Below are 22,060 nucleotides of genomic sequence, written 5' to 3' on the forward strand. Positions count from 1 at the left end.
TTGTCCTCCTGGGTAAACAGCAGCCTGTGGCTTAGGAGGGGGGCCAGGACCTGGGAGGCAGGACCAGGCGTCCTCGGACCCCACCATGGTTGTCCGGTTTCTGGCCCTGGATCTTTACTGGGCCTTCCTCTGCAGCTGTCAACACCCGGAGGTTCCACCCCGGGGCTGGCGGCCTTGCAGGAAGGGCTGGGTGGGGACCAATGCCACCCGTGTTTGTCTGCAGTGTTACCAGTCTCTGGGAATGCTGGGAAAGGAAGTTGCTAAGGAAACCTTGGTCGGTCCCTAAAGGTGTCTGTGCAGGGACAGGGTGCTGCTCAGTGGGAAGATGGCCAGCTGCGTGACCTTGGCTATGGCCCTTGAACTCTGAGCCTTGACTCCCTTTTGTGTAAAACAAGGACAAGGGTAAGAGTTGATGGGGGGACCCAGGGTTGCCAGACTTGTGACGGGGCTCTGTTCCGTCTGAGGACCGTGAGGAGCGATTGCTTCCCAGGAGGGAAATGACCTGCCCGAGGCCACACAGCAACTTCATTCCGGAAGCAGAACCCAGACCAGGTCCCCTGCTGAGCTCTGCCCTTTGACAAGCAGCCATATTCTTGTCGGAAAGCAGGAAATGTGCAGGCGCCCACAGCCTCTCACGGACTGTGGGGTGGGAAAGGCCAGGCTGAGAGTCTGATGGTAGCAGCCCAGGCAAGAAGGCCTTGCCTCTGCTCTCGGATGCCCCGCCAGCAGGTATTCACCAAGCCCTTGCTGGGCACTGGGGACTGGAGACCAGGGGGACTGTACTTGTGGAAAGACCACTGCCGTTCCCACGGCTTGGTGGGTACAGGTGAGACCCAACCCTCCAGCCAGAGGAGGGGGCGGGAGGCCTCCTGGAGGAAGGCACCCTAGGGAGCCGAGGAGCTGGTCAGACAGGAGAAGCAGGTGGTAACAGAGGTCAAGGGCTTTAAGTTTGGTTGGAGGGGAGTGCAACAGGCTCAGGATCAGCGAGAAAACGTAGGTGCGAGCAGGGAGGAGTGGGGAAGAGGCGCTGGGAGGGGACAGCACTGGGTGTATTTGGGGATGCTCCCCTGGTGTTTTGTGAGAAAGATGCAGTGATATGGGACAGGATGGCGGCCTGGTCTCGTGGGGGCAGAGAGGTGGCATCCTTGGGGCACAGGTTGGATGCAACACTGATAGTTCGTGAGGGACTGAACGTGAAGGGTGAATAAAGTGGAGCCCCCGAGCATGAAACCCAGCTGTCGGCTTGGCTGTGACAATGACACACAGGGGTGGGGCGGGGCTGTGAGGTGCCAGGTGCGTGAAGGTTCCCCCTCCAGGCAGACGCTGGGGGGCAGTGAAGTCCAGCAAAGCGGCCCTAGCTGCAGGGAGAAGAAGCCGTCTACACACAGGTGTGGATGCCAGGGAAGGTGTGAGGGGAAGACTCAGGTTGGAGCCTGGGCGGTAGCATCACAGGGAAGGGCATGCAAAAAAGAGCTTGGGGTGGGGGGAGTTGCTGCAGCCGACTGGTGCCTCTGGGGAGCGGGCAAGAAGGCAGAGAGGACACAGCAGTATCCTTTGCATTTAGCGACCTGTGACCTCGGCAAGGACAGTCAGTGGGCAGAGCTGGGCCACAGCAGGCGGGGAAGTGTGGATGGTGAGGGCATGTGGACAGCCCTCTCCATGCTGGGTGGTACAAGGAAGCAGAGGGAGCCAGGCTGGAGAGGGCCTGGGCTCCAGGGCAGCTTTGGGGGTGGCTGGCCCCGTGTCGGCAGCAAGGCGAGGTGCTGGGAGCAGGGAGGGGTGTAGTTGGCTTGCAATGACCCCTGGCTCCGTTATAATCTCACTTTTCATTCTCTGTGTATGGCCATCTTCCTCCCCAGAGATCTGCAGGTCCTCTATGGGCACACCGCCGTGTCCTGGACACCTCTTCATGTCCTTCCCCTGAGTGGTGAGACGTGTGAGTCTGCACACGGTGCCCTTGAACTGCCAGGCCAATGCCTCTGGACTTGCGCTCCTCCCTCATTCTGAGTCCTGCCCCATGCAGAGGCTGGAGTCCAGATACGGTGTCTTCTCCTCCTCCTTGTCCCCTCCTTCTTCTCCTTCCTCCCACCCCCAACCATTCCCACAGCACCAGGGAAGGAGCCTCTTGGAGACTTTATCTTTTAAGATTTGTTTATTTATTTGAAAGGCAGAGTTACAGAGAGAGAGAGGCAGAGAGAGAGAGAGAAAGGTCTTCCATCCACTGGTTTACTCCCCAAATGGCCACAATGGTGGGAGCTGTGCTGATTCAAAGCCAGGAACCTCCTCAAGGTCTCCCACGCCAGTGCAGGGGCCAAGGACCTGGGCCATCTTCCACTGCTTTCCCAGGCCATAGCAGAGAGCCAAATCAGAAGTGGACTCGAATTGGCACCCATATGGGATGCTGGCACTGCAGGTGGCAGCCTTACCCCTACAACATAGCGCTGGTCCCAAACTCTTGGAGACTTTAAGACAACTTTGATCAAGCCCAACCTTAGTGTGGCATTCAAGACCATTGGTGTTCCCCCGTCCAGCCTCAGTTCTCTCCATGGAACCCACCTGGCCTTTCAGCACTCCAGGTTCCCTGCAAGGGAGCTGTCCTCCCACTTCTGTCTCCCAGACTCCTCCCTGGTGCTCCCCAGGGTTGAGGGACAAGGTGTACAGGGGTCTACCTATGCCTCCCCCACATCCAGGCACCGCCCGTGAGGGCCGTCCCCAGATGGGATGCACAGGTGCTGTGTAAGTTTCCTATGGAGAAAGAAAAACGGGAGTTTGAGAATGCTCCGGGGCCTGTGGCCCAGGGGGCTTGAGCACAGAGGGCAGCCCAATGCCGTCAAGGTCAAGGCCAAAGTGGCCGAGGGCCTGTGTGTGAGCAGCAGGGTGCAGGGAAGGCTGGCTCTGACAGGGAGCCCACGACGTGGACTCTCTGGGCAAGGTGGGTGAGGGTTGGTGCCAGGGCCACAGAGCCTGCAGTAGCAAGAGAACAAGCCATTCCCACTGTGTCTTCTAGCTGGGATAGGGTGCCCTGCCTCCACCTGCTGTCCCGAGGACCACGTTCCGGGGCGCATGGCAGGCGCGGGTGTGAAAACCTGGATGTGGCCGCTGCGGGAGCGGCAGCCATTGGCTGGCCGGCAGTGGGCGTGGCCGAGCCGCAGGGCGCTCTTCCCAAGAACAGCGGGGACTCATTCTCCCGCGGCCCCCATGGCCTCCAGTTCCTGCCCTTGAACACAAGGTGGCGCTTGCCTACACCAGGGAGGAGCTGCGGGACCCTTGCTAGTCAGCGCCTGCCGCGGGGAAGAAAGGATGGACTCAGAGTTTTGAAAACCTCCTACAACCAAATCTAAGGTGACCAAAGGCAGGGTCCCCCCGTACCAGTGGACAGCAGTTCCTGTGCGTGGCTGTTGCAGGGGTGCAATTGTGACAGGGTTTGTGAGTGCGTGTGAGTGAGTGTGAATGGGGTTGGGGTGGTAGTTCCAAGCCCCCCCACCCCGGACATCCCACCTCTCTGCTGTGAGCTGGTGGCCCCCGAGGCATAGGTGCCGACCCCACTTGGCAGGGCTGTGCCGTGGGTGTGGGGAAGACCAGCTCTGCGCCTCCCTTCCCGGCACCGCACCTGCCAGGGACCCCAAGGCTTGAGCTGGAAGCCTTTCTCTCTTGGATGCCTGTCAGGGAGGCCTCTCTCGGTCCCCATGTGGGGACTTGCACACTTAACAGCGTCAGACCAGCAATGTGGCCTGGTAGTGAGGCTGGTGAGCTGTGGGACTCCTTTGGGTCTCACGGGCGTCTGTGACCCAGCAGGGAGGGCAGCAGCCGGGGGGATCCATGGAAGCCAGCAGTGCCTCCTGGTGGAACCCTCGCAATGAGAGGCTGCGGGAACCTGGGTCCCGCAGAGCTGGGGACAGGGAGAAAGCTGGCCGGCAGTAGGCTGAGGCCGGGGAGAGAACAGGGTCCCCCCACCTCCCATCACACGCGTGTGTGTGGCCGCCTTCCTGGAAGACTGCGTGTGTGTGTATGACACCCCGTGGAGGTGGACCAGCCTGGGCAGGCGGTGCCAGAGCTGCTTCGGCCATCTTTAGGCTGGGGGATCTCAATGGGTCCCCCACCCTCTCTGAGCCCCTGCGTCTCAAGGGTCCTTCCTTTAAGGCGACTGTGATGGAATCCGGGGCTGACAGGGGAGCACCTGGTGGTCGGCAGCCCCTGGCGCTGCTGCTGTGATTGGCATGAGTCCCGTTGCTGCCGTGGCTAAACACTCTGTCACTCTGCTGGCCCGCGAAGGCTGTTCTTGGTAGGCAGGACTGGCAAGGGAGCAAGAGGGAACGTGCGGCTTCGCTTCTCCCCGGCAGGAAGCTCCCTGCCTCTGGGGACAGACAGGGGGCAGTGGCCAGGGGTCCATGGTGGATCCCCAGGGCGACTCGGTCCCTGCGGTCCGTGGGTAGCGCGTGCAGCCTCGGCGGTGGGGCCCTGCCTCCTGTCCTCCTTGTTTTTGCCCTTTACCATGCCGCCTGTCGCTCATAGGTACAAATCAAACGAAGAGTATGTATATGTGCGAGGCCGCGGCCGAGGGAAGTATGTTTGTGAGGAGTGTGGAATTCGCTGCAAGAAGCCCAGCATGCTGAAGAAACACATCCGTACCCACACTGACGTCCGGCCCTATGTGTGCAAGCACTGTCACTTTGCTTTTAAAACCAAAGGTAAGAGACAGTCAGCCGGGGCGCTGCCCTGCACGCCCACTGCGGGGCACTCCCCTCTGGGAGCCCCAGCACAGAGCTCAGGGGCCCAGACCTCTTTACCTGGGATCCCACCCCCACGTGGCACCCCCTGGCAGAGCAGCCGGCTCCAGACCAGGCAGTGGCGCCCCAGGGCTGCCCCCAGCCCCTCCACCTGTGCGGCGGCGCTCGGGCACACGGCTCCGGAGTGCGTCTTCACCCCATCGCCCCTGCCTTCTGCATGTCTCCGTAGCCGTGTCTCCGCTGACCTGACCGACTCCAGCATCCGCACTCGTCACCGCCACTCTTGCATTTGGAAATCCATTCCACTCAGAGCCACCTAACACGCTCGCATGCCCCCTTCTCATGCCTGCAGCCCGCCCCTACCTCCCACTCCCACCATGTCCACGGGCTCTCAGCCGCTCAACAAGGGCCCAGCTCTCCCCATCCTGGACTGGCGGCTGGGTCACTCCTGTCCCCCAAGCCACACCCCACTGGAGGGTCAGGACAGGCTCTGGCAGTCACCAGTGAAAGGACCAGCCACCGAGAGCGTGCGTACCCAGAGAGGTGTGGCGGGTGACAGTGGCCGCCTGGCCAGCTACAGCTTCCAAGATCCTGGGTGGACACAGGGGCTGAGCTCATGCAGCTCCAGGACCCAGCCTCCTCTGCTGCCCAGGCGGGAGGGCCCTGCTGCTGGCTCACTGCTCACTGCCTCTCCGGGGCTGAGCAGACCCAGGCGCCTCAGAAGAGGCACTGTAGCTTCAGTTTCCTGCGCTTTGCAGATTCTTGGGTCAGGGACTGGACATGGCTGGGGCCTCCATGGGGTCCCACAGGGGCCGTGTGGTTTCTCAGAAGACAGCACTCCAGGGCAGACTTGGGTTTGGCCTCTTGGTGACCTGCTTCTGCTGGCAATGCTGCTGCCAGTGATGGAGATGGGGCGGCTGCTCTGAGGAGGGCCCCAGCGGGGTTCCCCACTGTCCCCACTTCCTCCATCTGCTCCCGGCCCGGCACGTCTATTCTCTCGCTGCAAGGTCAGGGCCTGTCCACCACATGCCCTGGCCAGCAGCCTCCTCTCTGACCCCGGGAGCTGCACCCCTTGGCCCGCTGCGTCATCCTCAAGCTGAGCTCAGAATTTCCTAGCAAGGTTTTGCTTTGGCTGGAGGTGCCCACCTCCCACACCCTTCTCCTGCTCCTTTGCTCTCTCAGGATCTCATAAACAATGCCCCCAAAGTGCCCAGGGAGGGCCGGTGGGCCTGGAGCCCCCACCCTGCCCCAGGGTGCAGCCAAGACACACACACCCCCGCCCCGGAGCCTGCCATATCCAGGGCGGCCCAGCTCAGCCTGGCCACAGCTCTGCTCCACGGGGTCCCTCCAGTCCTTTGGCAGCCAGTTGGGCTTTCAAGTCAGAGAGAGGTGGCCGTGATGGAGTGGAGTGTCAATGTCAGTCTTTGCCTCTGAAAGCCAAAAACTTCTCATCTGAGCTCCAGTGAAGGCCAAGAGTGAGGCCGAAAGAACAGACGTGGCTGTCGGTGCTGGCCTCTAACTGGAGCCCCAGGCCCTCCCCCGTGGGCATCACACCGTCATCTTCCTCTCTTCACTGCACAAAGCAGTTGGTGGCCTCCTGAGAGGTCACAGCTGCTGGCTCCATCCCAGCCCGTATCCAGGAGATGCCATTGTCCTGCCCTCCCATCAGGAAGCCTAGAGAGCCCACAGCCCAGGCACTGTGCCCCCGTGAGACCACAGCACACGCTCCGGCTGGGTCCCCAGCACAGGCGGCCTTCCCCAGGGGCCACACCCACTGCTCCAGGTCTGAGAGGGGCTTGGGTGCCTGGCAGGAAGCCCCACAGCCCAGCCTTCTTCAAGAGCCATGCCAAGTCCATGAGCTGGGTCTCTGAGCCAGGCCAGCACATCTGCAGTGCCCAGCAGAGGGGCTGCAGAGCCCCTGAGGGAAGGCTGCCCCCTTTCGCCTGGAAGGCTGGACCCCGGGGGTGCTGTGCCCAGCCAGTGGCCAGGGAGCAGGTGGACCTCAAGCATTCCCAGGGCCACCAGCCAGGCACCTTCCAGAGCCAAGCAGGGTGCCAGTCGGGACTGCCAGCAGAGAGGGAGCCTGTGGGGTGGCAACAGAGTGACTCAGCAGAAGTCCCCGGCTCTCTCTGAGATGCGGAGTGGATACAGCCAGGGCACTGCCCTCGTGTCTCCCTGGGGCCCTGCTCCCCGGGCCCTGTCAGCTATCAGCTCCAAAAACACAAGCCCTCCCCCGCCCCAGGGCTATCTGCCTTGTTCAGGCCATGGCCACCCACCTCCCTCCCCTCTGAAGCTGAGCCTGATGCAAGCAGAGGCCGGGCCCAGTGGCTTTGGACCAGGCCCACCCACCGGATCCCCACGTCCTCCCGACATCACGGGGCTGCACCTATGCCTGGGAAACCTCCCTGTCTGTCTCTGTCTGCCTGTCTGTGTCTCGTCTCTGTGTCAGACGTCTCGTGGCGGCAGCTTAGGCCTCTGGGAGCTACCTGAGGAGGGTGCCATTGGGAAGTGGGCGGGGCCACGGGAGGCCCCCAGGATGCTCTGCGGAGGTTGGGGTCCCGGTTCCCCTCCTCAGATGGGTGCCAGAGGCCAGGGGGAGGCTGTGCCTGCTGTGTGCAGGCCCTTGGCGCCGATCGCCGTAGGGGACAGAGATGGCAGCTGTGGGCAGGCCTCATGTCCAACAGGCAAGCAGGGGTGGGGGTGGACGTTGGTCACAACTGGAAGACGCAGACGGGGTCATCAGCTGATGCTCCTAGGGGAGGCTCCGCCTCTTCCAGACACCAAGCGCTGTCCATCCTTCCTGCCAGGGCTGTGGGGATTTCGGCGGGGGCTGTATTGACTGTGAGAAGCTGCAGGAGCCATCTGGTATACCTCTCTGTGCACAGCCTAGGGGACAGGCCACAGAGGAGTGATCTTAGAGGGAGTTGAGACAACACTCAGGGCTGCTCACCACAGTCACTCCAGGTTCCCCGGCTCCTTCCTACACCCCCAGGGGTGGGAGCCACTCCCTGATACCTTCTAAGAGCCATGGGGCCCAGTCTGAAAGGAGCATGGATCATAGCTCTGTGAGCATCATCTCCTAGGGTCTGTCTCCTCCACACCCAGCGTGGTGTGTGACAGCGTCCCTGGGACTGTCACTGGGGCAGGGGTCTGCTCTCTGCTGGGTGCACTCTGCCACCTGGCCTCCATTATCCTATTGAGCCCTCCTGGTGCCCCCACAGGTAGGTACAGCTTTGCAGTTGCAGAAAGATCACACAGCTAGCACGTGGCAGAGCCCAGGCTCCATACTCCTGATCCATCCGCTTCTGTCCACCGCCACCCGGAGGGAGCACAGCCCTTGACCCCGGGGCCTGGGTCTGGGTGGTGCTCCGCACTGGGTCAGCTGTGTTGGTTATTGGGAGCCCTGCCTCACCCGGGACAGCCAGCGACCTTGCCTAATGATGTCATCAGCACCTGGGCCTGGAGTCAGATCTCCTGCAGGAGAAGGCCTTGACCTTGGGGGAGGTGGGGGGTGGGCAACTTCCATGGGCTGTGAGATTCCTCCCAGCACTTTGCTTCGTCATGAGAAAGACACCCCCTGCCCCGTGGCTATCGCACACCCTCTGTGTATGTGCTCAGTGCCTGGCTTGCTGGAATAGGGCCCTACCCCTTCCGGGCAGAGTGTGTGTAATGAGAGCTCCGACAGGCAGCAGGCGCAGGGCTCATAGTCCTCCCTGGCCTGGGGTAGTGGGGCGGGGGCGGTGCTGGTGCCAGGACCTCTCCACCAGGGCTGGGGAACCTTTGTTCTGCCAAGGGCCTGTGGATATCCATGACGTCCGTCATTCACGGGCCCTGCGCAATGACCCACTTAAAAAGCAGCCTGCTCTAGATGCACTGAATCTCAAGTCCCACCTGCTGTTGCGTGGCAGAGCCGGACCAGAGGACTCCGCAGGTCTCACAGGGCCTGGCCCGAGATGTCCCCTGCTCCTGCTCTGGACAGTTGGTGTCTCGGATCCAGGCAAGACCCCAGCTGCCTCTCCCCACCCTCATTGGGAAGGATAAAGTCACAGAATGGACTAGAAGCCCTCGGCTTGCACGTGCCAGGGAATCCCAGCTTAAGGTTCCCCAGTAACCTCAGCAAAACCCCAAAGCTCCCTTAAAATTCTCAGAATGACTCGGATGCAGCTTTTGTGTCCCCCCTGGCCTCGCTCTGTTCATCCACCCAGCCAGCATCTGTCCCCCGTTAATCCCTCTCCCCCAGCCCCTCAGCCCATGGTTCTTCTCAGCCCCCATGGATCTTCTCACCCTAGTCGATCCTCCCGTTTGTCCACTCTGCCTCCCACTCCCGACCTTCCACCCAGCTCTGCTACCCCCCGTCTGCCTGGAGCATGTATACGTGCCCAGGCCAGCAGCCTGTCCACATCTCCACCCTCCTGGACAACTCTCCACCATCCCGTGGGCCCACTTCCCATCCATCTTTGCCTGTGTTTTCCTCATGAACCCCGGGTCTACCTCCTATCTGCTCTCCAGTGCCCCTTCTGTCTATCCCCTTCCTGTTCCCTCCTCACTCCATATTTCCTGTCCAATTATCCAGCCATCCACCCCCCAGTCTCCATCCACCCATTCCAACTTACCAACCAGTAAGATGAGTGAGGCCGAGTGCCTGCTGGGGAACTCAGGATCGATCATGTGAACAGCCGTCTGGAGAGAGGACGGCTCTCAGGCCAACGTGAGCACACCCCAGCTTGGGAGCGTGCCCCTGGGTGGGCTGCACTGCTCTGCCCTCCTCTCCAAGACACTGCTGTCTGCAGAGAGATGTGCCTGTGAGAGGCTGTGCACTGGGGCGGGGCGCCTTGGGGTCATCACGGTCCCCCCGATTCCACAGAGCTGTGCCCGTTCCTCCGGACCCAAAACTTGCAAGGGAGGCAGAGCCAGCCTCCCTTTCGAGGGCTTCACAGGCACAAAACAAGGCAGAGCCTTGCCTGGGCCATCTCTGGACCACTACGCCGCTGCATCTGCACACTGGACTGGAGTGACAAAGGCCCAGAAAGGGGACTTCCCCGAGGAAGCCAGGCTCGGCCCCCAGCCCTGTGGCTCCCGGCCCCTGCCCGTTGATTCCCGCATGCTAGGCCTCGGCCCTGTCTCCATTCCTTATCCCAGACGCTTAGCCTCTGCCCTGCAGGCTGCACAGAGGTGCGGCAGCCGGAGGGCCAAGCCGGCACCGCTCACCTGTGAGCACCATCCCAGCATCTTCAAGGGCCCGTAACCCGGTGTGAGGGGTGTCATCAGCCCCCCAGGCCCAGATTTAAATCAGACACAGGAAAACCCCACCATACTTGAGTGTTCTTTTCATTTCTTTTTGGTTCATCATTGAACAAGCATCTCACCTTCTCATCACTCTCAGCCCCACATCCACCCCTCCCCAGCTCCTGGGTTCCACTCTGAGCAGCAGCTGCGGCCGTGCATCCTGGCCCGAGCACCGGCAGAGGCTTCCGGGCCCCAGCCCAGTGTCTGCAGGTGGCAGGGCCTCGACTGGTCTGAGAAGCCGTGGGCTGCCGGCCAGCCCTGCCTCTGTGAGCCCTGGCCTGCAGCTGAGCCTGAATCTGTTCTCGTTTCTTTTCAGGGAATCTGACTAAGCACATGAAGTCGAAAGCCCACAGCAAAAAGTGCCAAGAGACAGGGGTGCTGGAGGAGCTGGAAGCCGAAGAAGGTGACAATGGGTCGACCCCGGCCCTCCCCCTCCCCACCGTCTCCTCTCCCATCTCCCCCCAGCCCCCTCCCTTTCTGTGCCTCCCTCCCTCCTGTGCCCTCCAACCCATGCCCTCAACGCCAGTTTTCCCAGCTCCTGGGAGACAAAGGTTAGATCCCAGAAAGATCAGCCCACTCCCCATGCACACATCGTAGCTGCTGTGCAGCCGTGGCTGGCATGCGTTGCCGTCCACCCTGCAGGTGCAACACCTGCACCCCAAGGAGCTCAGTGAATACTTACTGAACACGGGCTCACGTGAATCATTCCTGTCCACAGGGACACCTGTTTTGTCCTAACCACGTGCCCTGGGTTAGACCCTCCCACGGATGCCATGGGGGACTGACTCAGCAGCTCCACGCCCACACGCCAACTCTGCCACAGGCCTGATCTGTAGGCCTTTTGGAGCTGGAGTTTTCCAGAAAGCCACAGCCCGACCTGGTAGCCCCTTGCTGCCTCCCAGCCCCATGTCACTCACACCTGGGCCCTGGCCCTTCATTGCTAGGGACATGTTAGAGCCGAGCTCTGAGGAGAGAGCACAGGGGAATCAGCATCCCGGCAGGAGCCAGAGGGGCTTCAGCAGGTGCATGGGCAGCCCCCCCAACAGGCGAGGCTGGAGCCACTGCTTGGACCACAGAGTCCCTGAGATCAGTCTCAGAGCTTCGAGTGACCGAGAGCAGTGTGTGCGTCATGTGCTGGCATTGTCCTCACGTGCGGATGCATCTGCAGTCTTGCAAAAGAGATACACACCTCCTTTTAGGTGGAAGAAATCACCTCTCTGTGAACTTGGCTGTTCTCTCCAAAGCCAGACCATGGCTGGGGAGCGGGGCAAGGCATCTCAGGCCGTGTACAGGGCGAGGAACCTGTGTGGCCCCATTTTCAGTTGAGGAAAGGGAAGCTTAGACAGGCAAACAGTGCCCCAAGGCCGCAGGAAGACACTGGCTCCACACCACACCCTGGCCAGCCCAGAGCCCTCCCTCAGAGTCCCCCTCCCAGCAGGACAAGCCAGCAAGGTCGTGGGCACCCAGAGCAAGGGTGAAATACACATATTCATGGGGGAGGCATCCCCACTCACGGGGCCACTGCTCTGTTCTGTGCTGGAGATTCTGCAGGGAATCCGACTCAGCCCCATCAGCCGGTCTGAAGGGGAGCCAGGCGGCGGACCAGTGAGGAACCAGGGCGGGGACCGTGGAGCCAGAGAGAGAGGAGAACAGTAGCCCAAAGACCCAGGCGAGGGCCGCCGTGGTGTCAGACAGCGAGTGGTCTGAGCAGCGAACCTGAGTGAGGCAGCAGGCAGGTGGCCGTGGCTGGAGCCGGCAGAACAGATCAGAGCGAGCTAGGGCCCTGCAGATCACAGTATGCGTGGGAACGGCCGGCAGGGGGCGCACGGGAGACAGCGGTCCCGGCCGAGCCCGCAGAGGCACGGAGCAGGTGGGCTCCGTGCGGGTGCAGAGACACGGTCAGATTCCTCCCACCGACTAGAGTCAGAGCCGCAGACTTCGCCGATTCATCCGCTGGGGGGAAGCGAGGAGGGCGAGAAGATAGCTGCGAGGAGGGCCATCGGGACTTGGCATCCGTGGAACTCCAAGGGGCCAGAAGGCAGGCACGGCTCGGAGGACCGGCCGCCTCCCGCCTGGAGGCGATGAGCTTGGGCGCTAGCGCCCCCGTGTGGCGCGCCCGGGAGGCTGCGTCCAGCCGCGTGCTTCCCCCACCTTCCCCGGAACCCATCCCGGCCTTGCTGAGAGCAGGCCTGGATGCCAGCAGGGGCCCGGCAGCCGCAGGAGGGGCGCTGGGAATGGGTCGCCTAGCAAGAGGAGCCCTCTGGGGCCCTGCAGGAAACTGGAAGTGGAAGGCTTGGCAAAGCTGCCCTGAGCTGGGGACCTCTGACCTCCACCACTCTTGTGCTGCGTGCCCAGGGTGGGGCTCAGCTTCCTAACCAGGAAAGACGTTCCAGAGCCTCCCTGCTGGGCAACAGGAGGTGCTGGTCCCACCGCCCCCTCCCTAGCAGCCCCACACCTCTGACCTGCATCCCCAAGCCTGGCCACAGTCACCTGCTGTGAGTTGGGGTGGGGCCATGGTGCTCCCCACGAGCCAGACCCTCCTGGTCATAGCAGCTTCTGGAAGTCATCTTCGTACTGTTATCCTGTGTCACAGAAGAGGCCCGGGACACAGGGAGGAGAAGTTATCCACCGTCACCCAGCAGGGAGGTGGTACAGCCGGGCTTCAACCTCTGACTACCGCCTGCTTCTCCATGCATGAAGCCATTTTATTAACTGTCAGTGTGACAGTGCAGACTGAAAACCTTGGCTCTGGCCCCACCAGGAGCTGGCTGGATGACTCTCCTGTGCCTGGGTTTCACCACCGGTCAGTGGTCCCCACAGCTCAGGAACTCCTGGGACTGAGGGAGGCAGCCACCAGTGTCCCGGGCAAGGGAGGCCAGCAGCTGGGGCAGAATCACACGTTTGTGCATGCCCGTCCTTACTCCCGGCCCAGCCCCCGTCCCCTTCGGGTCTCTTTATCTTCAGCTTCCAGCCTCCCGGAGGCCCTGCCCGTAGCCTCGAGGCCCTCTGCCTGCCTCCTAGTCCCTGCTCCCATCCCACGGCTTTTGACAGCTGTGCTACTGATCGCCCGCTGTTGTCCACGTGCAGAATCTGATGGCTGTCCAGGCATTGCCAGACTTTCTGGCCCCGAGGCAGCTGGGTGCGCCAGAGAGCTGGATGAGCACCTCTGTCCGGCACCCCTGGCCCACAGTGGTGCAACGCTGGCCTGTGTGAGGCTCAGCCCTCACTTTGCAAGTGGTAGACACCAGGCCACAACAGCCCAGCCATGGGCCAGCCAGCTCCGAGCTCCCGGGAGCCTGCCGGGGGGCCACACGGCAGCAAAACGGTCCCTGGCATCCAGCATGGTGCCCATTCTGGAGATGCCCAAACTGGACTCCTGACATGTGAGAGCTCCCCTGGCCGGTCAGGTCTACCCCGCGAGAAGGCTAGTGTTTCGGAGACAACCTTCCACCCCCAGCTGGGAGCAGTGTTCTCTCTGGTCGGGAGTACAGCTGGGGTGGGCCCTGCCCTGCAGCCTGAGGCTGACTTAGCCCAGCCACCCACGGCGGCCAGAGTCTGCCACTGCCAGATGCCGGCGTGCCAGCCAGCAGTGGCCTGGTCACAGTGGCAGATGCGCGTTTAAACCCGCCGTGGCCCTGTGCCGCCAGTTTGGCCAGGATGACCACTCTGTCCTGGAGGCATGGAGCACGTCATTTAAGTGCTCACGCTGGCTGTGGTTAGTTAGGGCACTTGCTGTGTGCTAGGCCTGCATTCGCCTCTAGAGAAGCCCGTGAGAGAACGCCATCCCATTCGTTTGACAAAGGGAGAGACCAAGGCACAGCGCAATAATACAGCGTGGTCAAGGGGCTTGGGGAATGGGCGGCCAACACGGAGATGCTAACGGAGTTGGTGGTGGCGTTTCACTGGGGTTCAGTGCCAGCCCTACTACTCCCTAACTTGGACCAGTTACTTAATCTCTTAGCTCAATTTTCCCATCTGTAACACACGGAGAAGAATAGGCCAACCACCCGGGGTTCCTCGAGGAACACACGAATTCACAGCCCCAAAGCCTACAGAACGAGCCTTGCGCTCTGCAGACCCCGGGTCGATGCTGCTCACTATCGTCACAGTGCGGCTGGTATCTGTTCCGATGCCTGGTCAACCCCAGCCGAAGCTCTTCTGCCCAGCCGACCAGGGAGGACCCTGGCGTTTAGGGAGGAGCAGCCGCGGGGCCAGCGTGGCCTTGGCCTGACCATGACCTCCTGTCCCATGTCCTCCCTCCCCTCAGGAACCAGTGACGACCTGTTCCAGGACCCGGAAGGGCGCCAGGGCTCAGAGGTGGTGGAGGAACACCAGTTTTCAGACCTGGAGGGCTCGGATTCCGACTCGGACCTGGATGACGAGGAAGACGAGGACGAGGAGGAGAGCCAGGACGAGGCGCCCCGGCCGTCTGCAGAGGCTGCCCCACCCAGCCGGCCAGACTCCTCCCCGCTCCCCAGCCCTCAGCCCTCAGGTGCCAGCGCCGAGCTGCAGGCCGCGCCAAGTGGCTCCGTCTCGGAAGCTGAGCGCCCGACAGCCAGGACCTGCTGCTCCTGCAGTCAGAGCACCCTGTGCCTCCCCCCGCCGGGGCCGGCCCCCGCAGGCCCCGTGGAGAAGGACGCAGGCCCAGCCCCGAGCTCCAAGGCTGCATCACCCCGACGGCCGTGGTCCCCAAGCCGAGAACCAGGCAGCCGCCCACCGCTGGCCCGCAAACACTCACTAACCAAAAACAACTCGTCTCCGCAGCGATGCTCACCGGCCCGGGAGGCCCTGGCCCCGGCCTCGAGCCCACCCGGCCTCCAGACAGGCCCACGAAGAGACACGGGCCCCCTCCCCTGCGGGTCTCCACGACTCCAGCTGTCTCCTCTCACCTTCCATCCCCTGGGAAGAGAACCAACCCCTCGCGCACACCTGCCCCCTGAACTTGAGGGCACCCCAGGCCCGGGCCCCCTCCGCCACTCACCCACCAGGAGATGGTCTCCGGGCCAGGCAGCGTCCCCGCCACGGCCGGTGCTGCCAGGGGAGTGGGCCTTGGCTGGGCCGGGCAGCCCCTCGGCGGGTGAGCATGGCCCAGGCTCGAGGCCGGCCCCGCGGGTTCCCCTTCCACCCGCGCCTCTACCTCACAAGCTCCTCGGCAGAAGCTCCGAGACCTGCGCCTCCACCTGGGTGAGTCCCAGCCCGCCCCGCCCCCCCCCCCCCCGGTGGCTGGGGGGTTGGTGTGTTCTGAGCTGTCCCCCGGGAACCACACCGCTGCAGCAGTCCAGGCGTTCCGTGGGGTTCGGCAGACAGCTCTGGGCACTGACTGGGCCCAGCGTCCCACCGGGTGCCATGACCAGCTGGTCGGTTCACCTTCCCTGTAGCCTTCCGGAGATCATGGGCTCTGGGGGCCTCTACCTGCGGCCTGGCCACGAGTATAAACGCTTCTACAGCCCCTGCCCCCCACACGCAGTCTGCGAGCACAGAGTGTCCCCAAAGTCACCCCAGCCCCAGCACTGCTGTCCCCATGCCCCCAGTGATCCCACAGGCATCACCACGGCCACACCACTTCTTGCTACCACTGTGGTCCCACCCACCAGCCTCACCAGTGCTGCCACAGCCTCACCACCCTGGGGTCCTGCCATCTCTGTGCACATGTGCGCACACACACACACACACACACACACTGCAGCCAGCTTCCCTAGACCTGACCCCTTTTCCCGGGGACAGGGCACCATCACTCCTGGAGGGGCACTGATGTGGGAGCCGAGCCTTGGTTGTCATTGTGGGTTCCCATTAAGATTCCTGCTGGTGGGAGAAGGTTGGGAGCCTTGGGTGGGAAGATGTCCAAGGGCAAAGTTGGGGCAGGGCCATTGGAGGAACGGAAAGGACGGACCAGGGTGAGAGCGGGGGTGGGGTGGGGGGAGCTTGTCTAAGAAGCCCCTCCCACAAAGACAGATGTGTTGCCCCAAGGTCTGAGACCACGGGGCCAGAGGACGCCCCCAGTCGCTGGACAGCTGGGAATGGCCCACTGGATGGTATCCCGGGCAGGCAGTCAGGAAGGCAGGTTCCGGTCCCCGCTCAGTGCCTAGGTCCTGGTGCAGCCCCGCCCCCGCCTCCCAGCGCAGCGCACCTTCCTGGCCTCACCCTGTCTTGTTTGCTAACCCCAGCAGAAGGCCGAGCCCCGAAGTCCGTCCTGCTCACCTGGCCCTGCTCATCGATTCTGCTCCCGACCCTTCTCTGCCTCCCGCGACTTCCTCGGCCACATCCCAGCCCGGACAGAGGAGAACATCTTCAGCCACCTGCCGCTGCACTCCCAGCACCTGACCCGCGCCCCGTGCCCCTTGATCCCCATCGGGGGGATCCAGATGGTGCAGGCCCGGCCGGGGCCCACGGTGGCCTGGGTCAGCGGCTTCTCAGGGGGTGGCAGCGACCTGACAGGGGCCCGGGAGGCCCAGGAGCGAAGCCGCTGGAGTCCCACCGAGAGCTCGCCAGCCTCTGTGTCCCCCGTGGCTAAGGTCTCCAAGTTCACCCTCTCCTCGGAGCTGGAGGGCAGGGAGGACCCCAGGGAGAGGGAGAGAGAACGGACAGGCGGGGGCCTGGGCAGACCTCCAGACTGGGAGCCCCAGGGGGCCGAGGCGCCCCCAGAACCCACGCCCAGGCACAGCTCCCACACCCCACCCGAGGCTTCATCCCGGCCACCCCAGGGCCACTGGGCAGTACTGTCCCGGAGCCCCCGCTTGGAGTCACCACGCGCACCGGCCAAGCCCGAGGACCCAGCCACCCCGCCACTGGACCGCAGCAGCTCTGTGGGCTGCCTGGCCGAGGCCTCCGCTCGCTTCCCAGCCCGGAGGAGGAGGAACCTCTCCGGGGAACCCAGGACCAGGCAGGGCTCCCCTGAGCCCTCAGGAAGTGGGGAGCCCAGGGCGCCTCCACCACAGCCCGAGGACAGGGGCCCGCCGAGCCCTTAGTCTCCGTGTGGCCGCCCCAGCATGCGGCTCCCAGCGGCAGGCAACGGATCTCTGCAGCCAGCCCCTCGACTCACGGCGCTCACCGTCCCTCTGCCCTGACTGTCTGTCCATCCGTCCATCCGTCCGTGCTGCTTCTGCCCGCAAGCCCGTCTGTCCTACCTTCCCATGTCTGCAGTTACCTGTGCCTTTTCTACACCTTTTGTTGCTTGAAAGGAAACAAAACCAATCACACACGTGCATAAACCCCACCCACCCACCCACCCACGAGACGTCCCGGGGCCGAGAAGGATTTGTGCTGTACTGGGAGGCGCCTCCTGACCCCCACCCCTCGCCCGAGCTGGCCAGGCGCAGACCCTGCTGAGGGCAAAGGGGTGCCCTGAGGGAGAGGAGGAAAAGGAAACTTTTTAAAATGCGTGATTAAATGCAGAAGCAAGCACTGCTGTGTGCAGACGTTCCTGGTCCTGTTCACTGCCGCTCTGTCCCCGCCCCCGCCCCCGCACTCCGCAAGCAGGCCTGGAAAACCATTTTTTCCTTTTTTAATTTATTTCTTTGCCTGAAAGAGGAAAAAATGTTGTCCATGCTAGGATTCAACACGAGTTCATAGGAACAGGTAGGAGGTAGGAGCTGGTTCTCCCAGGCTCCCAGCTACCCGGGTAGTCTGAGCCGGGGTCCATCCTGGCATGTGACAAGTGGACGAACCACCCCAGCCCTGGCTTCCGGCCCTCTGCTCCCTGGGCTGGGAAAGGAGTCCTGGCTGACTGCCTGTTCCCTGGGCACCTGGCCTAAGCCTTGCTCTCAGGGCCCTGGTCGTAGGCTCCTTCTCCATCCTAAAAACCACCCACAAAGCTCAAAGCAAGGCACAAGGCCCAGGGGCATGGAGTGTGGGTCCTACTTCACCTGATCCCGGGGGACAGGGACCCCATTCCCTTCGCTGGCTAAGCTCTCCCAGTGCCTGGCGCTGGAGGCCCATGGGGACTCCTTGGTGCCCACCCCACTTTCTGAGGCCTTCGCTCCCCCACAGAAATACCCCCAAAATGACAGCTGGGGGTTGCCCGGGCCTATTGTCGGTTTTGACCTCTAAATACAGACATGCAGAGACACACACATACACACGAGGGTATGTACTTCCGAAAGTTCATTGAAGAAATTAAAAGATCAGCTTATTTCAATGCAAGCATTTTGAAACCCTTGTGAATCCGGGGGCTTCAGAAAGTACATGGGCAATGGGCATGAAGAACACCACGGGGCTCAAGAACTTGCATCAAAATAAGCTTAGTTTCCCATGAGTGCTCTCCAGTCCTCTCGTGTGTGGTTGTGTGTGCACACGTACATGCAGATATAAATACACTCGCACGTAAAGAGAGGAAGGCGCTGGGTCTTCCCCAGCCGCCTCACAGTCTCCTGCCCAGAGGATTTTTGAATGTCCCTGCGTCACTTCAAGTCTTCTCCAAAGCAAGGTGGACTAGCCAGTGCCTCTTCCGTATCCCTGCCTGAGGCCACCTCTAAGAGGTCACCCTGCATTTCCAGGGACAGACGCCTGCTTTGGTAAGAAAAATAATTACACCCCCCCCCCAAACTTAAATCCCAAGTTGAAGTGTGGAACTTGAACTTGAGCCTATTTACCCAGTGTCAATAAATGTGGAAACAAGTGCTCCTGGTACAGGCAGGCGGGCTCGGTTCCAGTCTCCGCCCGGGAGAGGTGAGTGCCTTCCACAAGCTTCCAAAAGAGTCGTTCTTTGCTTCCTGCAAGGCAGGGGAAGTGCAAGGTCCGCGGTGGCCGCCCACCCAGGCCGGGCGCCGAGGCAACCTCACTCAGAGCCGGGCCTTTTCTTCTGTCTGAAGCCAGGGCCCGGCCAGGGGCTCCGAGCTGTGGGGGCTGCTCAGGCAGGGCGCTGAGTGGGAAGGGCTGAGATGCCGCTAGGGGCTCCCTGTGCTTGTCTCTCCCCCAGTTCAAGGGTGTCTTCGCCAGCTTGGCCCCTGCTGGATGCGCGGCCCAGCCACTGGTCCATCCTCCAGCTGGGCCCCTGGCTCTTTCTCCTGTGCTTCACACACAGGGGACAGGAGGGCAGAGCGTGCCCGGGGCCCCTGTGCTCCTGGACACTGGGGAGTCGTGGTCAGCCAGTGACCTTGGCTGCCAGATTGAGCCTGGAGGTGTCACCCACTCTGAGAGAGACCAGTGAGCCCAGCCTGGACAGTGTTGGCACTGTTTGGGCTTGACAGGAAGTGGACAGGGCCCTGGCCCCATTCACAGCCCAGGCTGGCATCAGGGCCTTCCTCACCATCATCTTATTTAGTCTCAACTCCTGGGGACTTTAGGAGGGGAGACTTGGCAGGGGCTGGAAACCTCCCAGGGCAAAACCTTCCTGCCCCACACTGGGTGCTCATCTTGGGGGCGGCCACACCCCTCCACCCCTCGATGTGCCCTTAGCTGTTCTGGGGAGCTGAGGGCTGGGTGGTACGGCTGGCAGGGGCAAGGGGGCACAGCGGGCCAGGAGTCACAGGAGACTCCTTCCCAAATGACGGGGACATATGCACAAATGAAATTTGACCAAAGGGCTACTGCTTCACACAGGTGCCCAGAAGAACAGAATCGATGCCACCAGCCTGGGGCTCCTGTCACTGGGCACAGACTCCACCCCCGCTCCCCAGGGCACAGGTGCACAGCCCCACACACACACCTCCCCCTCTGCGCCACCAGCCCCGGGCCTTGGAACATGGCACTGACGGACTGCACAGACGCCTGGGCCCCTGTGAAGCTGGCGGCATGGCCACTCCCTGGTGCACAGGAGCTCTGATTCTGGGCTCTCGGGAGCAGGGGCTCAGTGTTTGTGAAGGCTTCAGATCCGAACTTCACCATCTACGGTGGGTTCCGCACCCCCGGTCTGCCTGCCAGGAAGCCCTTTGCCCCCTGCCATCTCAGGGTCCTTCTGAGTACTACCCGGCCTGTTCCCACTGCAGGCCTGACCCCTCCTGCCCCCAGCCACTGAGACCCTCCGGGAGCCCACAAGCGGTGGGCCACCCCCCTCACACCCCAGAGCCTCCAACCTCCAGACCCAGAAGTCTCTCTGGCGCCCTCTGTTGGGAAAAGTAGGCAAGGATTAGCTTCCATACTCCTCAACCGGGTCCTTTGGCATGGGAGCAGGCCCTGTATCTGAGCTGAATCTCTCTTTCTAGTACATTTTCCAGACAAATCCTTCTTAAAGCAAAAGTCTCGGCTGAGCAGCCGTCCTTGGGGGGCCTCCCTGCCACACTGACCAGGGGAGAAAGTGCCCGGAAGGCCTGTTCCCCAAATTCTGCTTCCGTGTCGTGAATCCAGTCTGCTTCCCACTAGAAAATTACTTCAGCACTCACGATCACTTTACTAAATCAAGTGTTTTAAAAAACAAAACAAAACAAAACAAAAAAAAGCAAAGAGAAACAAGTAGGCAAATGTAAGATACGCACTGTCTGTAAGATAAATATTTGCCTTTTTTTTCTAAAAGGTGTATGTATTCTGTGTGTGAAATTGTCCTTAGAGAGTTTCTATGTTCTTCAATGGCAATACATTCCAAAAATCGTACTGTACGTATGTACAGTAGCTGCACTGGGATGAGATAGGTTTTGCCTGTAATTTTATTTAAACTCCCGTTTCTACACTTGCATCTTGCAATGTCGGTATGGTATATATCAGTGCAAAAGAAAAAAAATACTCCATAACAAAAAAAAAAGTCCACGCAGGTCCAAAGCACAGAGTCTGGCTTCCAGAAGGGACCGAATGCTCAGTCTCGCTGTGTGTGACCTCTGTTGTAAATGACATCTGTACTGTGAATGAGACGTTTTTACAAGTCTAATAATTGCCTTTATTACAGCTCGGGCTGAGTGTTCTGCCTGAGGATATTTTTTACAAAAAAAAAAAAAAAAAAAAGCACGTTGGAATAAATTTGAAAACCCCAACATAGCTCTGCTTGCCCGGCTCATGGTTTGTCTTGAGAGTGGCGCATGTCCGAGATGGAGGGAGACGCCTGGCGTCCGTCCCTAGTGATCATTTTAGCACAAAGCACTCGAGCCCAGAAAGGGGGAGCCACTGGCCCACCGTCACACAGCCCAGGACTCTCTTGGGAACCTCACGTCCCCGCCTGGCTGGGAAGCTCAAACGCCACAGCCACGTGGCCTGGGCCCTGAGCGAGTTCCTTAGCTCTGCTGTCGCACATGGCTTTAAACAGCGGAACAGACGCTCTCGCCTGCTCCCGGCCGGGAGTCTGAAGTCCAGCTGTGGGCCGAGGGGGCTCCTCCTGGAGACTCTCAGCAGGGTCCGCTCCCCGCTGCCTACTGGCTTCTGGCAGCTCAGGCCAGCCTCGGCCTTCCTGGGTGTCCGGATCCCAGCCCCGCCTTGGCTTCCCACCGTCTGGGCGTCTCTGCTCTTCTGACGTTTGTCGGTGGCTCTAGGGCCCAGCCCGACCCAGGAGGCTCCCACCTGGAGGTCACCAATGCAGTCACGTGGACAAAGGCCCTCTCTCCGACCCAAGTCGCTCTCACAGATTCCGGGGGGTCAGGCCGTGCCCTCGGCTTCGGAGGCTGACACTCAGCTCACCGCAGGATGAGCCCTGAATTCAGACCCTGGCACGGCGCCCACCGCTGGTGGACCTTTGGGCAAGTCACCTTTCAGTGCCTCTGCTCCCCTGTCCGTGAAGTGGAGGGTCATGGCCAGTGCACCGTGGGGGTCAGAGGCGGTGGGGCACACGGGGTAGCCACTGGAGCCTGGAGCACCCCAAACATTACCAGATGGCTTCCAAGCAGGAGGCTGGCTTCCCAAGGGTGGGAGAGATGGGCACTGGTTTGGTAAGCGCCAGCCAAGGGCTGACACCAGGGCAGTGAGCAAGACAGGCGTGGCCCTGCTGGGGTAGAGCTTTGTCTATAGGGAGAGCAGGCCACGATGACGCAGCCACAGGGGCCACAATCCAGCGGATGCAAGAGAACCAGAACTCAAGCCCGGAGTGAGTCTGACCTGCCCAGGGAGCCTTCCCTGGGAACCTCCGTAAGGCCAGGAGAGGAAGAGGAAGCCCAGGAGGAAGCAGAGGGGCTGGCGGATGGTCAGCAGGGGTC

General features: G+C 61.6%; 1 protein-coding gene across 8 annotated transcripts in view; it reads left to right on the forward strand.

Moving 5' to 3' along the window:
• Nucleotides 1-20,915, forward strand: part of HIVEP3 (HIVEP zinc finger 3) — a 487,717-nt gene extending 466,802 nt beyond the window's left edge. For 6 of the 8 annotated variants that reach the window (XM_089300862.1, XM_051856636.3, XM_089300861.1 and 3 more), the window contains 4 exons: nt 4,513-4,688; nt 10,330-10,416; nt 14,281-15,197; nt 16,181-20,915. In XM_089300862.1, the coding sequence (XP_089156988.1) occupies nt 4,513-4,688; nt 10,330-10,416; nt 14,281-15,197; nt 16,181-16,978 (1,978 nt within the window). In that variant the 3' untranslated portion in view covers nt 16,979-20,915. Of the gene's footprint in view, nt 1-4,512; nt 4,689-10,329; nt 10,417-14,280; nt 15,198-16,180 lie in introns of those variants that run through there. The other 2 variants (XR_016211086.1, XR_016211087.1) reach the window with 2 other exon arrangements.
• Nucleotides 20,916-22,060: the final 1,145 nt, after the last annotated feature.

This window comes from Oryctolagus cuniculus, chromosome 7 (genome assembly GCF_051225735.1).
Source record: "Oryctolagus cuniculus isolate XC-2025 breed Fujian yellow rabbit chromosome 7, ASM5122573v1, whole genome shotgun sequence".
NCBI lineage: Eukaryota > Metazoa > Chordata > Mammalia > Lagomorpha > Leporidae > Oryctolagus > Oryctolagus cuniculus.